At 65.4% G+C, this 16,672-nt stretch overlaps 2 protein-coding genes across 2 annotated transcripts; one reads left to right on the top strand and one right to left on the bottom strand.

Annotated features, from left to right (window-relative positions):
* Positions 1-8,940: 8,940 nt before the first annotated feature.
* EIF4E1B (eukaryotic translation initiation factor 4E family member 1B) lies at positions 8,941-10,425 on the bottom strand. The gene is made up of 6 exons (XM_054841876.1): positions 10,408-10,425; positions 10,116-10,201; positions 9,903-9,998; positions 9,714-9,777; positions 9,174-9,541; positions 8,941-9,074 (listed from the first exon to the last, which is right to left on the bottom strand). Exons 1-6 carry the CDS (start codon positions 10,423-10,425, stop codon positions 8,960-8,962), a joined length of 747 nt encoding a protein of 248 aa, XP_054697851.1. The 3' UTR covers positions 8,941-8,959.
* A 996-nt stretch (positions 10,426-11,421) lies between these two features.
* Positions 11,422-15,740, top strand: SNCB (synuclein beta). Its single transcript, XM_054841843.1, has 6 exons — positions 11,422-11,601; positions 11,742-11,869; positions 13,340-13,378; positions 13,724-13,842; positions 14,647-14,736; positions 14,993-15,740. The coding sequence occupies exons 2-6, from the start codon at positions 11,749-11,751 to the stop codon at positions 15,023-15,025; spliced, it is 402 nt and encodes a 133-aa protein (XP_054697818.1). The 5' UTR covers positions 11,422-11,601; positions 11,742-11,748; the 3' UTR covers positions 15,026-15,740.
* The last annotated feature ends 932 nt before the right edge of the window (positions 15,741-16,672 follow it).

Genomic DNA, 16,672 nt, shown 5'->3' with positions numbered 1-16,672 from the left:
CCCAGGGGATTTGGCTCTACTCTGGCTGCAGGATCTGGCCCCTTCCCTCTCCATGCTGTCCCTGCACACAGGGGTGGCACAGGCACCGGTGCCACCCAGCCAAGGTGCCCAGCAAGCAGCACTGCCCTCACCAGCGGGCAGATTGCATTGTGGGCAAGGGTGAGGGGCAAAGGGGGGTGAGGCTGCATTGGGGCACCCGAGGTGCTCCCTGAACCCCGTGGGAGCCAGACCCCATGCCAGTGGTGCTGAGCAGCCCCCTGTCCCTGATGGCCAGGGCCAGGCAGGGGCAGGGCTGGGCAGCAGCTCCCAGCACCGTGCAGCAATAATTTCATTAGCAGCTCCAGGAACAATTAACAACTGCTCTGACGCCTTCAAGAGCTGAAGTGGGTGCGAAGCCAGCGCAGCTCTCCTGGGTGGCATTGGTTGTGCCACGGCCTCCATCTGCCCCGGTGCAGCGCTGGCAGTGCCAAGCAGAGCTGAGGCCAGTGCCAGCACAGCCCCGGGGTGAGGCCAGAGCCATCTCCCACCATCACCCCCCTCACCCCAAAATGGTCATGCACCAGCCATGTGTGCAGGCAGGGGAGCACACGCAGGGTGGCACCCATGGGTGCCCGTTCTGGTCCCACTGTGCTGTCCCAGGCAGTGCCCTGAGCCCTGGCACATCCCACACGAGCACTAGTGAGGGCCAGCCAGCAGAGGAGACCCCCCGGCCCCCCATGGGCAGAGCCCCAGTACGATGATAACCACCCTCCTTCAGGCTGGCTTGTTATTACTGATGGCATTTGCATGGAAACAGGATGTTTTTACTCCTCACGGCTCCATCTGCTCCTGCTGAATTCACCACGCCACACGTGAGCTCCCGGGGGGCTGCCATGGGAACCAGGGTGAGCTTCTCTGCAGCGCCAGGACCCCCAGCCTGGGCTCCTGCGGTGGCTGGACCCCCAAGCCGGGTGGCAGGGCAGGGCTAGGTCGGGGTACCCGGCACTGATGGCACCTGTGCAGGGCACCCAGCACGATGCTGCTCTGGGGCAGCGCAGCGGGGAGGGGGCTCACGGCCCCCGGCGTGGTGCCAGCCCCATCTGCTCCTTGCGCTGCTCTCCCGGGATGGCTTCCAGCTCCTGCTCCTGGCGCTGCGCCGGCGGTGCCAGAAACAACATTCCCACTGCCCGGCACCCACCACACTCTCCCTGTCCCGCCACCCACCCGGGAGTGCCGGGGGTGCCCGGTCCTGCCTCGGCTTTGCCTGGTTCCCTCGCCATGTGCTCCTGCCATACAGTGCCATGTGGGTGCTACGCTGAGGCCGCGCACCATCACCCTGTGTGTCCCTCCCCGTGCTGCGGGTCGGCATGGCCCAGCCATCAGTGGGGAAGCGGCAGGGCGCACTGACAAGTTAATAGACTCTAATTAATACAGATTGGGGAGATCACTTTCAATTCCGCTCGCTCTCCCTCTTGGTGAGGAGGAGCTGAGGGGGCGGATGAGCTGGATCCTGCTCTGCAGCTGCCGGAGTCATGAGCCCTGAGCCCTGCCTCTGAGGGGCCGCACCAGCTCGGCCCTTGCCCGTGGCCACGCTCAAGACCCCTGACCACCTGCTGGAGTGGTGTGAGGGGCTGCAGCTTGTGGGGAGCCACGGGACTCGAGGGCTTCAAGGAGGGGAGCGTGGTGCCCAGCCCAGTGCCCCCAGGGCAGCGTGCTCAGCACCTGAGTGTCCTGCTACCACCGCAGCCCTGAGGGGATGCTGGAAGTGCCGGCCCCACTGGGTGCTGTAAATGGATTATTACTCAGAGTAATTAAGATGGAATTAAAAATTAATTCTCTTCTCCAGCACGCCATGGTCATGGCTCAGCCCTGTGCTACAGCCATTGTGCCAGGGCTTTCTTCTGAAAGAAACTGCATTGGGGTGGAGGTGGAGGGAGGGCATCACCCGGTGGGTGGTGGTACCTGGGCTCTCAGGGCTGCCACCTCCCTGGGGACGTCACCACCCTGGCACTGCCCCCCCCCCCACCACGTGCCCTGGGTGCCACGTCCGGCTGGGCCAGCCAAGGCAAGGCAGCTCCCAACCGTCACCGGCTCTGCAAAGCTCCTGCCTGTGCCGTGCCCAACCTCCCGCCCGGCCCCGGCAGCCATGGGCAAGGCCAGCCCCGAGATTTTCTAAACTTCCATCAAATATTTAAATAGGTATTTGAGCTCATGTATAATGGATTGCCTGTGCGCTGCCTCCCCATCCATTTGTGGTATTTAAGGAAGTCGAATATTAAACACCATTGTATTAGCAAAACCGCCGTCTGCCTAATTGAGTTACAAATGGGGAAGGTGCTGACGAATAAACAATGCATAATGCATGGCCCTGTGAGCAGAATGCGGCCAGGACCCCAGCGCTGGACCGGGTTCAGGCTGTGCGGGGTGCTGGGGGCTGGGAGGGTCCCCTGGTGGGGAGCGAGCACTGGTGCTGCTGGTGTCAACGGCAGAGCTGAGGGTGTGAGGAACACGTGTGCCACGCAAGGGACACATGCCAGTGTGTCACGGCATGACATGGCATGGCACGGCACGGCGTGGGACATCCCAGGCCTCATCCTGCACAGGGATGCTCAGAAATGGAGCCAGGAGCCCAAGAACAACCCCAGCCACATGAGGAACAGAAAGATTATGAAAATGAAAAGTAAATAAATATGGATGTTGAGGACCTAATTCTGATAAGAGGATTTTCAAAATTAGCCATTTGCAAGAGTAGATTAACAGCGCACGGCGCCGGGGGCGGGAAGGGCTCCATTAAGACACACGGCAAAGCCCATCCCAGCACAGCCTGCTCCACGCAGCCCCCAGCACCTGCAGAACCGCTCCCTGCTTTTTAAGGAGGCGGGTTTGCTGCTGCTGTGGGGAAACGTGGGTGGCTGGAGGGGCAGGGGCACACTGCAGTGCCCCCCTGTACATGAGTCCTGCGGACATGGTGCCACAGCGCCAGGACCTCACTGGAGAGTGGCAGTCGCCGGAGGCACTGGGGTGCTGGCGCCTGGGCAGATGGGAGGGTGGGCATGGCGGTGTTATGCAGTCAGGGACCCCAAGGATGCGCCTGGCAACCCCAGCCCAGGCATGCAGTGGCTGCACTGGTGGCAGCGTGGGGTTGGGGCAGGGGAGAGGGGCGAATAGGTAGCGGAAGCTGCTGGCTTGTGCACCCCATGGGTGCCTCGCGCCAGCCAGCGCAGCAGGTGCTCCTGGCTGGAGCTGGTGCCAATGCCCCCCTGGCAGCACTGTGGGTGCTGGGGCGGGGGCACCTCCAGGTGCCCTGGGCTGGCCAGGGCTCAGAGAGGTTCTCTGCATCCTCTGGCTGGGATTTTCTATCCAGGCAGCCAAGCAGAAATCTCATTACAGCCGGCACAAAGGCAGCGTCCCCGTCCCCGTCTCCATGCCTGCTTGGGGGCTGGCGCAGGCTGGGGCAGGCACGGCTGAGAGCAGTGGGATAGTGTCCTGGACATGGGCAGCTGGTGGGGCTGAAAGCGGCTGCGTGCTGCCCCGAACCCTCCCCAGCCCCGTGCGCCCCTCATCCCAACCCAGGACCTGCCAGCCCCCTCCCCAGCCTGACACAGACCCCCTCTCTGAGGTGCAGGTGGGTCAAGCGTGGGTCTGAGGTGGGTGCCAGCTCCCACGGAGCCTCCAGACCATGTGTGGGGCAGGGGCTGTGGGCTTGCAGGCAGGGCAGGGTGCAGGCAGCTCAGGCACCCTGGGTGCCTGGTGCTCCCGCAGCAGCAGCAGCAGCAGACGACAATTAATTAGCAGGGCGGTGGGAGAGCAGCCGACAGAGCTGTGCAGGATCGATGGGTGCATCGACCGCTCGGGAAACACCAGCTCTCCCAGCCAGAGGCACTGGGGCGGGTGGGCAGGGAGATGGGCAGGGAGTCTGGCAGGGAGTCCGAAGCCCCTCAGCCCCACGGCTGGGTGCTGGCAGGGGGTTGGCTGTGGGCTGCAGCTTCACCAGCCCCTTGCAAGGGAACACCGGGGTGCACAGGGTCAGGAGGGAATGGACAGACACTGGTGGCACTGCCCGCCGTGTGCCCTGCGCCCCGGCAGCCCTGAGGCCACTGGCTGCTCCCCCTGAGCTGGTAGAGTGGCCGTTCCCTGTGCCATGCTGGGAGGATGTGGGGGTGCTAATGGGGCTCCCCCTTTCCCAGCTGTTGGGATGCATCTGTGTCGAGGGAGGCACAGGTCAGTCCCTTGGAGCTGGTGGCATTGGCTGGGGGAGCTGAGGGACGGGGCTGTGCCGCAACTGTGCCGGAGTCCTGGGGACAGCATGGGCATGGCCCATGTGGGGACAAGGGGACAAGGCCCCGGGGGCACATGCCAGCCAGCATGCCACCACGGCATGGGGCCAGCAGAGCAAACCCCAAAGGGATGGTGGCCGGGGGGGGCACAGGGCAGAGTGGCGGGGACAGCTCTGCCTGCCACATGGTGCTGCCTGCAGCCTGCCACAGGACTGTGTGGCAGCCGTGCCTGCAGGTCTGATGCCTGCAGTTCTGTGACCACACAGCTCCTGTCCCTGTCCCCATCCCTGTTCGCATCCCACCCGCCCACTCCCCCCGCCTGCCTCTGCCAAGCGGGAAGTGCCAGCCCGTCCCTGCGGGAAAGGAGAGTGCTCAGCCATGTTGCAGGAGCCTGGTTGCAACCGTCATGCAGATGAGAAGTGACAGCAAGGGACCCTTCTCAGGTACAGGCTCCCTGCGGCGCAGGGCAGGAGATACAGTCCCCCCTCTCCCCTGCCTCTGCTGCTGTCACTGGGGACAGCCCTGCAGGCACTTAACCCTTCCACTCCGTGCAGACCCCACCGTGCAAACCCCACCATGCCAACCCCACCATGCCAACCCAGCTCTGCCCCCCCCCACCCCGTGCAAACCCAGCTATTGAAGGGCAGCAGCCCTGCTCGGGCAGGCAGCACCAGCACTGCCATGCCTGCCTGCCCCACGCTGCAGGGACAGCGGGTGGGGAGCAGGATGGGACAGGCAGAGCTGGAGGCCAGGAGCAAGACCTATGGGTGCAGCCCCTCTGTTGCACCCGGCTGTGTCCTGCCAGGCGTGGGAATGCAAGTGTGGAGGGGTCCGTGGGCCCCACGCCTCCCACTTCTCCCGCACCGGCTGCTGTCTCCAGGGAGGTTGTCATGGGAACGGTGCGCTGTAGGTACCCCTCACCCTGGGTACCCCTCCTCGCATGCCGTGGTGCTTCTGGATGGAGGGCAAGCTCATCCTGTGCCTTTGCCTGGACCCAGCAGGGTGGGTAGGGAGGGCATGGGGCACCTGGTGGGGCCTGTGCCCCCCAGGGATGCTCAGGGGATGCTGGTGGTACCCAGGACTAGAGGTCGCCCCCATGCCCCCCCCACATCCCCCCTGCCAGGGGCAAGAGCATCCTCATGGCCCCCCCGCAGGTGATGTGGCAGGGAGGTGGGTGCAGACACCACGGGAACAGCGTGGCACAGCCCCAGTGCCAGCAGCCGCACTGCCTGCCCACTCCCACAGTGAGCCAGCGCTGCCTGTTCTTCCCCAGCCCACGCGTCCCGCCACAGAGCCAGCAGCTCCTTCCCCAGTTACTTTGGGGGATTTTAACCCTGCAGCACCCACCGGTCACAGTGGGATCAGTGCCTGGACCCATCCTGGCACTGGGCACGTGCCGGGGGTCAGGAGGCAGGATCTGTCCTCACTGCTGGAGACATCAGAGCCGGTGGCGCAGGGAGAGGCTGGGCTGGCAGCCTGCCGAGCCGAGGCGCAGGCCGGCAGCACCCAGCCCTGGCTGCATGCCAGCTGCCGGCAAGGTGACCCTGGGCCGACGCCTGGCACCACCAACCTGCACCACCTGCCCGGAGAGGGGGACACGGGTCCCCATCCCTATGCCAGCCCAGCACTGTGCTGCTGTCCCCATCCCCACTGTGCCCCACAGCTCCCCTGGCCCCACATCCCCATCCCTGCTGTGCCCTGTGGGTCCATTACTCTGCACCCCCCACTTCTGCCAGACCCCACAGCACCCTGACCCTCCTGCCCCACTGCACCCCATGGCTCCTCTGGTCCCCCCACCCCTGTCATTGCTGGCCCCCCCCGGCTCCAGTGCCCGCAGCCCCCACCTGCAGCCCTGCTGCATGTCTGCTGCCATCTGCCTCTCCCTTTTGATTAGTATTAATTTTTAATTATTATTATTGACAGGGCTGCCAGCTCGGCTGCCAGCTGGGACAGCTGCCCGGCATGAGACAGGCCAGGGGCAGCGCTGGCACTGCCATGTTCTCTGGGTGGCCCCTGGCCACCGCTGTGCCCATGCGGAGGCGGTCCAAGTGCCCCCATGCCCAGCACCCTCCACCCCCCCCCAGGCAGGGAGCCCTAGGTGCAGGACCCAAGGATGGAGACCATCACATACCCAAAGGGTGGGCTCCGGGTGGGCGCTAGCAGCCCCTCACTCCCAGCCAGGCTGGGCTGCCAGGAGCCCGTAAAGCCACAGAGATAAATGGCCCCTATTACTTTTCCAATCAAAGGAAGTCCCACCGCAGCTGCATGCAAACAGCAACGAACCGCAGCAGCATGGCAGCCTGTGCCACTCCCCCAGGTGACCTTGGCCTCCCTGGCATGCCGGGGCACAGGGCGCTCTGTGGGCACGGCCCCTTTGCTGCACCCAGTGTGGGGGCGAGGGGACAGGGACAGTGTGCCTGTGTGGCCTGGGGGGGCTCAGCCCCGGAGCCGGGGGAGGTTCATGCCTGGCTGAGGAGCAGGCAGCCCCCGGCCCTCACCCACTTCATGCTGCCACTGCTGGGTGTGTGTGTGTGTGGCACAAACAGGGGCCATTAATGGTGCGTTGGATGAGGGGCTAGCACCCCTTGTGCCTCCACCTCCCCTCCAGCTTCAGTCCTGCCAGACCCACAACCCGTGCTCCACGCGTGGCTGCTGCCTGCCTCTCACCCGGGGGGGGGGGGAAGAGGAGGGGCTGGGGCAGCTCTGCCACCCCACTGCAGGCAGGGCTGTGCGAGGTACCCCACTGCAGGCAGGGCTGTGCGAGGTACCCCACTGCAGGCAGGGCAGGCTGCCAGCCCTGCTGTGCCGGAGCTGGCCAAGGCCGGGCGAGTTGCACCATCGCGTGGCGAGAGGCTGGCAGTGCAGGCAGCAGGCAGGCTGCCCGCCCGGCGGCACGCGCTGCCCGGCCCCGGGGAGAGCAGGCTGCGCACGCTGCAACCCCCAGCCCCAGCCGGGGCAGGCAGCCCCTCTGCCCGGCTCCCCCGCCTGCAGGCACCCCAGCCTTGGGGGTACCAGCCACCCCCATACCGCTGTTCCCCCGCCCTGCTGCTAGCCGTGGGGCGAGCGCTGCCCACAGCACCCCCACCCCGGGTACCCTACAGGGAGGCAGCAGGGTCCTGTCCCCCTTGTACCTGCACAGAGAAGCAGCCCAGGGCCGGCACATGCTGCGTGCCAGGAACGAGCTCCCACCTCCCCTCTCAGGCAGCATCTCTTGTCCCCACCGCGCGCCTGGCACAGGCGCAACGCGGGGTGGTGGAGGGCTTGCAGGCCACAGGCAGAGCCCTGGCACAGCTGTCCCAGAGAGGCTGCAGAGCTGGTGGCCCTGGAGAAGGGCAGCTGAGTCCCAGGGACACAGCTCTGTGCAGTCATGGCAGTGTCCTGGAGCAGGGCAGGGCTTGACACGCTCCACCGAACCTCGCCAGGGCTGCACCAGGGTAGCTAAGGGCCCGGAGTGCCACAGCTGCATTGCCCGCCTGCAGAGCCAGGGGCCAGGCATGCCTCGACCTACTGCAGTAATAGAGACACAGTCAAGATTGTGTCCTTCTGCCAGACTAGCTCTTTGCAAACCCCAGGTGCAGGCAGCAGCCCCAGCTGCAGGCAGGGCAGTGCTGAGCCAGCACAGGCACCACACAGCAGTGGTGAGGGCTCACAGGGAGGTGTGGACAGGCTGGATGTGCTGCCCAGGATGGGGTGCAACCCTGGACTGAGCTGGAGTTCCCCGGGGGAATGGAGGAAGCTTCTCCTGGAGGGGCGCTGCAGTGAGGCCAGAAGTGCAGGCAGCACTGCCAGGAGGTGAGCAGGCAGCTCCACCTCAAGAACCAGATGGGCAGGGCCAAAGGACAGACCCAACAATCAAAAACACAACTGAAAGAGCAAAGGCAGGAGCATGGGCAGGGCTGGAGCAGCGGGTGAAGAGTAAGGGTGCTCTGCCGCACCCAGGGCCACGACAGCCAGGAGGGACAGAAAGCTCCCAGGTCTCAATGGGCTGGGGCCTGTGAACCAGCAGGTCTGGCACCAGTAAACCCTTGGGTGGCAAATAAGCCTCATACAGATGCCTGCAGGAGGGGATGTGGGCAAATGGAGCCTGAGGTGGGCAGTGTGCTGGGGGAACGTGGGGAAAATGCTGTGCTGCAGCCCCAAGACAGACCCTCAGCTGGGAGCTAGTCTTCCCAAGAAGGTAGAGCCATGTCCCACCACTGCACAGGGGTTTGGGAGAGTTGGGGACCAGCTCCCCAGGCTGAGCCAATCCAGGGGAGCCAGGCTCTGCTACCCCCTCCCACATCCAGGCTCACAGAGCAGTGCGTTGGCCAGGGAAGGACAGAGCCCAGTATCCTCCTGGGGACTATCCAGGGTCCCCCAGAGCACAGGGGCACCCCTGCAGCCGCAGGGAGATGGGCACTGGTCCCAGGCACTGGGACAGGCAGGTGGTTATGCTGGCAGGAGGTGCTCAGTCAGGGGACATGCAGTACCCCAAGCTCAAAGTGATGCCTGGGTGATGCCAGCTCTGTGCTCCCAGCCCCGCTCACCCAGCAGGTGGGTACAGGATATGGCAACACACTGTCCCCCTCCCTGGAAGCCACGCCCAAAACAAGAGCCACCCCAGGGTGCCAGAGCCCCGGACACACTGACCATGCTCAGCTGCAGCCATTCATTATGGGACAGAACAGGGGGACCCCAAAGGCAGTGCCCTGCTCCCCCCACAGTCACACCACAAACTTGGTCTTGGTGAGGGAACCACTCTTGGTGGCTGTGTCCGCGTGGGCCTGGTACCCAATGGCCACCTTCTGCGACAGGCCCAGGTGCTCCTTGTAGACGCGCCTGGAGGAGGGAAGGGGCTGTGTGAGCAGGGCAGCATTGCTTCTTCCTCTGGCTCCTTGCCCAGGGACCCCATTGCCCCCCCCCACAAAGCTGCATTACCCGATGTGGGTGACCCCTTCCCGGTTCTCCGCTTCCCGGGTCCAGATGGCAATCTTGTCCCCCTTGGCACGGATGTTGATAACAGCCCCGCACACCTCGTCGCTATAGTCATCAAACATCTCCCCGATGAGGCACAGCAGCTGCCCAGAGGAGAAGGGGAGCCAGGACAGTCTCTGCTGAGGCTGGGCACTGTGGCGGGGGGGAATGCCACTGCTGGGACCCCTGTGGGCCAGCCTGAATGGGGCTGTACTCACCGTCTCCAGCCAGAAGCGGTCCAGCTCAGTGTGCCGCTGCTGCTTGGCCAAGGTGATAAGCCAGCGCCCGCCACGCTTGTTCTGGCTGTCCTCCCACATAGGCTCGATGCCGTCCTAGGGACGGGCCAGGTGATGGTCAGGGGTACTGAGCACCCAGCCAGGCTTCCCCTCCCACCCTATAGCCAAGGCAGCCTGCCAGCCCCACTGGCACCCAGTGTGCCCCCATAGTTCTGGGTGCTGCAGGGCTCCAAAGGGAGACAGGGCTGCAGCGCAGGGGGTGTCATACCTTGAAGAGGGAGTAGTCACAGCCAGATGTGAGCTTGCTGGCAAGCTGGATGTGGCTGTACAACCTGTGCCAGGCAGAGATGAGACACAAAAGCAGGTGAGAAGAGGTGCCTCAGAGACCCCCAGCACCCTCCTCTGGCCCAGACCCCTCCCCCAGACGAGTCACATCACCCACCCAGAGGATACTCACGCCCAGAAGTCCTCCACAGTGCTGAACTTGGTGACAAGGCGCAGGTTTGCCTGCCACATCTTGCTCTTGTCGTTCTTGAAGAACCACAATGCCCACCTGGGGAGGGAGGGGAGATGGGAGGGGGGGTGTGTCAGCCATGCTAAAGTCCCTACCCAGCCCCAACACCCCCCTCCCAGCACTGGGGGAGGCTGCCAATGGCCGGGCCCCCGATACCTGTTCTGCAGGGGGTGCTTGCCAAGGCTCTCTGCCAGGAGCAGCTCTTGCTGCTGAGCCCTCTGCTGTCGCTGCCGTCGCCGCTCCTCTTGCCTCCTCTGGGGAAGGAGAGATAGCCCCAAGGACGCCCATGGCCATCTCCGCAGGGAGCCTACCCCCCAGCCACCCCCACACCATGACATGGATCCCACAGCAGGGAGCCCTGATGGGACAGCAGCGGGGAGCAGGGCTGCTCAGACTCTGCTGCCAGGCCCAGCCCACAGGGAGCTGGCAGGGCAGGGAAAGCACCCACCTGCTCCCCTGTAGCCATCCTGCCCAGCACAGCCTGCCCCCTGGCCGCCCCCAGCTCTTAAGTGCCCACAGCCGGGTGGGATGAAGCAGCTGTCCCAGCTGCAGCTGGTGGGGCAGGAGAGCAGTGTGCTGGGGAGGGGGTGCCGGGCCTGCGCCTCCTGGGGAGCAGGGAGGTGGAGGGATCCTCCCCTAGGGCAGGAAGCTGGGGGATGAGGGCAAGGCATCGGGGTGGGATGGGACTGGGATGGGGGACAGAATGGGGTGAGGTGGGGACAGTGTGAGGTGGGATCAAGATGATGTGGCATGGGGAAAGACACAGATAGGGTAGGATAGCATCAGGATGTGAGGTGGGGATGGGATGGGGAGGATGGGATCAGGATAGGATGGGATGGAAACAACATGGGATAGGAATGGGATGGGATGTGGAGAGTGTGGGATAAGATGGGGAAAGGACAGGATCAGAATTGGATGGGGTGAGGACAGGGTGAGATGGGAATCAGAATCACAGAATGGTTTGAGTTGGAAGGGACCTCAAAGACCATCTAGTTCCAACCCCCTGCCATGGGCAGGGACACCCTCCACTAGCCCAGGTTGCCCAAGAATGGGGTGGGATGACGTAGGAAGAGGATATGATGAGAGGATGGGATTGGGATGGAATGGGGGACGGGAATAGCATAGGAACAGGGTAGAATGTGGAGGGGATGGGACTGGGACAGGATGGGATGGGGACAGCCTGTAGAGGGCAGGGGATGGGATCAGGATCGGGAGGAGGTGGGATAGGGAGAGGGTGGGGTGGGACGCGATGGGGACCAGGACGGGATAGCGTGGGGACAGCGTGGGATAGGGAGAAGGTGCGACGTGATGGGACAGTCTCGGGGGTGCCAAGCCGTGCGGGGAAGGAGCCCGCGGGCTGGGGCGGCAAAGGGCCAGGGGTGCTGAGCCGTGCCGAGCCGGGCGGGGGGACGTGCCGCTCCTGTGCGGGGCGGGCGGGGGCGGCCGGGCACGGCTCCGCACGGCCGGGCACGGCTCAGCCCGGCTCAGCCCGGCGCGGCGCGGCGCGGTCCCCCCCGCGCATCACGGCGCATCGCGGCGCAGCGCATCGCGGCGCGGCCCCGGCACAGCCGCACTGAGCCCGCCCCGCCGCAGCCCGGCCCGGCCCGGCCCGGCCCGCCCGTGTCCGCCGCCAGCGAGCCAGGTCGGGCGGGCAGCGGGGCCGGGGCCGGGAGGGCGGCGGGGCCGGGGATGCGCGGGGCGGGCGGGAGCGGGGCCGGACCGGACCGGACCGGACCGGGGGGGGGTCGGGGCGGGGTGAAGCCGTGCGGCCTCTCCCCGCAGAGCCGCCATGGAGGTGTTCATGAAGGGCTTGTCCAAGGCCAAGGAGGGGGTGGTCGCCGCTGCCGAGAAGACCAAGCAGGGGGTGGCCGAGGCCGCCGAGAAGACCAAGGAGGGGGTCCTCTATGTCGGTAAGGGCCGGCTCGGCCTGCCTGCCCCCCGCCTGCCTCCTGCCTGCCCCCCCGGCTAATCCCTGCCCGTCCCCTGCATGTCCCTGCCGGCCCCCTCTGCCTGCCCTTGCCTGCTCCTGCGTTTGTCCTTGCGTCCTCCTGCCCATCCCCCTGCCGTCCCCACCTGTCCCTGGCCCCCCTCTCCCCACTGTCTGCCCCTACCCCTGCCCCACCATGACCGCCCTGCCGGCGGGGTGCCCCGGGGCAGAGGGCCGGTGCCCGCAGTGCCCTGCCCACCCCTTGCCCACAGGGCATGTGCAGGCAGGAGGATGGCGCCCTGCAGGCAGGGCCAGTGTCGGGGCTGGTCCCCAGGCTGAGGGGATGGGACCCCTGGGGACCGAACCCCCTGCGGCTCCCGGTGGTCTGAGCCTGAGGGCCTCGCTGCTCCTCACCGAAGGATGCTCTGGGGCAGGACTGCAAAGGGACCATGATGGAGGTGGTGACCCCTGTGCTGGGATGTGCCCAGCTCGGAGCAGGGGGGGCTGGGGACACGTTTGTCTGAGGCTGTGCCCTGGAGTGCATCCCACACCATGGCTCTGCCGGCATCTCCCCTGCACCCAGCCGGTGGCTGGGGGTTCCCTCCATGCTGCCCCTCGGGGCTGGGATCCATTCGGGTCCAAGTCCTAGAAGACATGGCTGGCAGGGAGGAGGCAGCTCCGGACAGGCTGTGTGCCTGGCTGTGGTGTTGGGCAGCTCTGGGAGGGAGCTGAGGCCACCCCTGCCTGCAGCGGGAGGGAGGGCTCCGTCCTGCTTGGGAGGGCAGCAGCTCTGTGGCAGGGCTGAGGCCCCGGAGCTGTTCTCCTGGGCGGTGGTAGATGCCTGCCCTGGATCCCCACCCTGCCCAGGGGTGTGTGCAGGGGTCCAGCTGCCCAAGGAGCGCCCCAAGGCCCCATCCTGCAGGAGCTGCCCAGCCCCTGCCTTTCCCCCATTGCAGACACCCCTATTCCATCCCGTGGGATGTCCTGGCACCCATGGGTAGTGTCACTGCCTGGAGGGAGCCTGGCAGGGCTCGGCATGGCCAGTGGCAGCACCCGGCCCTGGACCGCTCCAGCTATGGGGCTTCCCACACCATGTTGGCACCAGCCAAGGGTATGGATCCCAGCTCCCACAGGACACCTTGCTCAGCGGCATGGCCGGCGTTCACCCTGCCCAGCTGTGCCCAGCATGGCGTTGGGCCCTGGGCTCTCTGCCCTGCCTGGCACACAGCAGTGGCCCTGTGCTGCCCCAGCCCCGGCTCCTGCAGGGACCAGAGGAGCCTTGCAGGGAGCCATACGAGTGCTCAGCCCCCCGGCTGCCCTGGTGTGGCCGGGCTGGGGTACAGGCAGGATGCTGCCCTGGCTCACAGAGCCCTGCCATGGTCCCGGGCATGGCACATGGCAGAGCCTGGCTGCTGGCACCTCTAACCCTGTTTCTGTCTCTTTCTACCCCCAGGGAGTAAAACCCAAGGCGTGGTGCAAGGTGTCACCTCAGGTACGGTCCCCTCCGGCTACCCGCTGTGGTACCCCTCTGGCCCCGAGAATGCGGCCGCACTAACGAGATCAGAGGCTAATTGAGGGGCTGATGTCACCCAGCTAAAGCCTCTTACATAACAGGGCCCGCAACGAAGGATTTGTGGTGGCTGCTCACACTCCCTGCCCAGCTGCAGAGCAGTGTCCTGGCCCCCTCCCCAGCACTTGGGCAGGGAGGCATGGAGGGCCTGATCCTGCCCAGTGACTCCCCACCAGCCCCCCCCAGAGTGATGCGGGGCATGGAGCCGCAGATGGGCACCCCTCCCTGGCATGGGGGGGCACTGATGGGCACCCCCGGCTCTTGTAGTGGCTGAGAAAGCAAAGGAGCAGGCGTCCCAGCTGGGTGAAGCAGCGTTCTCAGGCGCTGGCAACATCGCGGCGGCCACCGGGCTGGTGAAGAAGGAGGAATTCCCTGCGGATCTGAAGGTGAGACCCCCTGGCCACTGCCATGCCCACGGGGAGGCTGGCACATCCCCAGGCTTGGTCGGGAGCCCCTCGGCTGCTCCCCAGCCCCGCGGGAGAGACCCCGAGGGTCCTCAGCTGCTCTGCCTATGCCCAGGGCAGGCAGGCATCGCTGCCCCGAGCATGCCGGCTGCACACATGGCCGCTGTGGACGTGTGCGTGTGCGGGCTCCTGCATGGCGGCCGGCGGCGCAGGACCGGCAGCGCATCGCTCCAGCAGCTGCGAGGTGACCTGACAGCTGCGGGAGCAGAGGGGTGGGGAGGGGCAGCGAGTTTGCATCTCACCGCCCCCATGAGCCGTTGGCTTCCAGCTTAGCCCAAAATAGCATCAGCTGAAGAAATGAGGCCGCCACCGCTGCCGCACAGGGGGGATCGGCAGCCCCCCTTTCCCTCCTGCCAGCTGCTCTGCCAGCCCCGGGGAGGGGTTACCCAGCACTGCCCTCCCCTGCCAGGGATGTAGGATGCCCCTGCAGCCCCACCGGTGCATAGAGCCCACCAGGGCCCACACGGTGCCAGCACCCATTGCGTGCCCGGGGCCGGGGCTGGGAGTGGTGCAGGGACATGCCTGTCACTTCCCAGCTAGGTGGGCGGGTGTGTGCCCGGGGTGCCCTTGCCAGCCACCCCCTGCTGGGCTCCCCCCCGTGGAGCCCCCAGCATCCCAGGTGCATTGCTGGTTTGTGCCAGGTTCCCCTGGTCTGGCAGGGGCAGGGAGGGTGGGTGCAGTGGGGGGGGCTGTGTGCATGGGACTGATCCCCCGGTTCACCCCCAGCCAGAGGAGGTGGCCCAGGAAGCTGTTGAGGAGCCGCTGGTTGAGCCGCTGCTGGAGCCAGAGGGGGAGAACTATGAGGAACCCCCACAGGTGAGGGGACGGGGTGGCAGGGGGGGTGCAGGGCACCATGGAGGGCTCAGGGCACTGCGGAGGGCACAGGGTGCCAGCGCTCAGCGTGCCGGTGGCCATCGCTCTCCACAGTGAAACCTGGCACCGGCCTGCTCCCAGGTGCCCCGTGCACACAGCCCCGCAGCCTCATGGGCAGGCTGGCATGGGCTGGGGGGGGGCAGGGGCTCTGTGCCCCACCTGACCTCTCTTGCCCGCTCTTTCTTTCCCCACCCCACAGGAGGAATACCAGGAATATGAGCCAGAGGCATAATGGACCCCCATCCTTGCCTCTTCCACCAGCAGCACAACGAACCGCCGGTAGCCCCCTGCTCCTCCCCAGCCGGCCCCCACTGGTGCCTGCATGCCAGGGAGGAGCAGGGGTGCCCCTGCCCTGTTCGCTCACGAGTTCTTCCTCCAGTTCCGTTCCAAGGGACTGTGTTTGTGTCTCCGTACCATGTCTAGCAGTGAGAAAAACCCGCTGTGTCTAAGCCCCCGAGCCCCAGCGTGTGCCCAAGCCATGGGCGCTGCCCGCAGGGGCTGGTGTGCGTGCGTGCGCGTGTCCTTGAAGCCCGGGTTTATCGCTCTGTATCCCTCCCAGTGCCATAAACCCTGGCTGTGTCCCAGCGTGTCTGTGTCTGTACAAAGCATGTTTACCTGCTCACGGGCTGCTGTACATTTTGCTTGCACGCGTGTCCCTGTGGTTCTGCTCTGGTCATCGTGGAACTATTTTTTTTATATATATCTCTCTATCTATGGGTGGACGGGTCTTTTGCCTTTGTGAACCCCTGGTGTCCAAGCCCGCTCCCCAGCCTGCTGGGTGGTGACGGTGCCTGCGCCCCCCCCCGCCGAGGTCCCATAGTGCCGACGCTGTGTTGTGACGTGGCATGGATATACCCCCGCCCCCGTCGCTGGATGTGCAATACGAGGGCAGCTGCCAGTGACACAGCTGCCCCCGTGTCCGTGAATAAAGCCAACTCTTGTCTGTAGCCCTGGTTGTGGGTTCCCTGGGGAGAGGGGTTGCCCTGTGCTTTGGTAGCTGGGGTAGTTTTGGGAAGAGGAATGAGGGGCTGGGGCAGACTCGCTGACGTGAGCAGGCAGGACTGGGTCCTCATGAGGACAAGATGCCTCCCTGCCTGCTTACTGCTGCATCAGCAGCAGGTCAGTGTGCCCTGGGCCTCCAGCCGCGCTCCTGGGGTGCTGGCAGTGTCCCCATGCCACCTGCCTGTATGCAGGCTGCAGTGCTTTGCCTCTGCAGGTGAATGCAGGGGGCCCTTCAGGGCTGAAGACCCCAAGTCAGGACAAGGCTAGGCACAGTCCTGGGCTCCAGCACTGGTTCCCTCATGGGAAATGCTGGCTGTGCTAGCAGAGGGGGTTCAGGTGCTGGGCGCAGGCTTCCCCCAGTCCTCCCTGCAGCAGGATGTGCTGCTGTTTGTAAGGCATCTCCTAAAGTCGCACCCCGATCTCGTGCTAGAAGCGCAGAGCAAAGGGGAGCCTCTCTGCTGTCCCCGCCTTCCTAAGTGACCCTGCTCCCCTCAGAGGGCCAGGGCCATGGCTGGCACCCGTAGCTCGCTCAGCTGCAGTGTCACCGCCTCAAGGGCAGGTGACTGCCACACACCACTAAGCGACGTCCACCACAGCAGGAGGTCCTGCGCCCACCCCACAGCACACTCCTTGGGCCTTCAGCTCCCCCCAGGCAGGGCCACCAACCCAGCCTGCATCCCCAGCCAGCCTCTAGCCCCTTGACTGCAGCACAGGCCGGAGTGAGAGGCTGGGCTGAGTCTCCCTGCCATGAATATCAGATTAAATCCCACACCCGTGCTGGCTCACCAGCTTTGCCAGCAAAGAGTGAAGCTGCAGCAGTCAGCATGGACACACAACAGGTTTGCTGATGCCTGCAAATACCCGCCCTGGCTCTGCT

Source organism: Grus americana, chromosome 14, assembly GCF_028858705.1.
Source record: "Grus americana isolate bGruAme1 chromosome 14, bGruAme1.mat, whole genome shotgun sequence".
Classification (NCBI taxonomy): domain Eukaryota; kingdom Metazoa; phylum Chordata; class Aves; order Gruiformes; family Gruidae; genus Grus; species Grus americana.
This window is presented reverse-complemented; position numbering and strand designations above follow the sequence as displayed.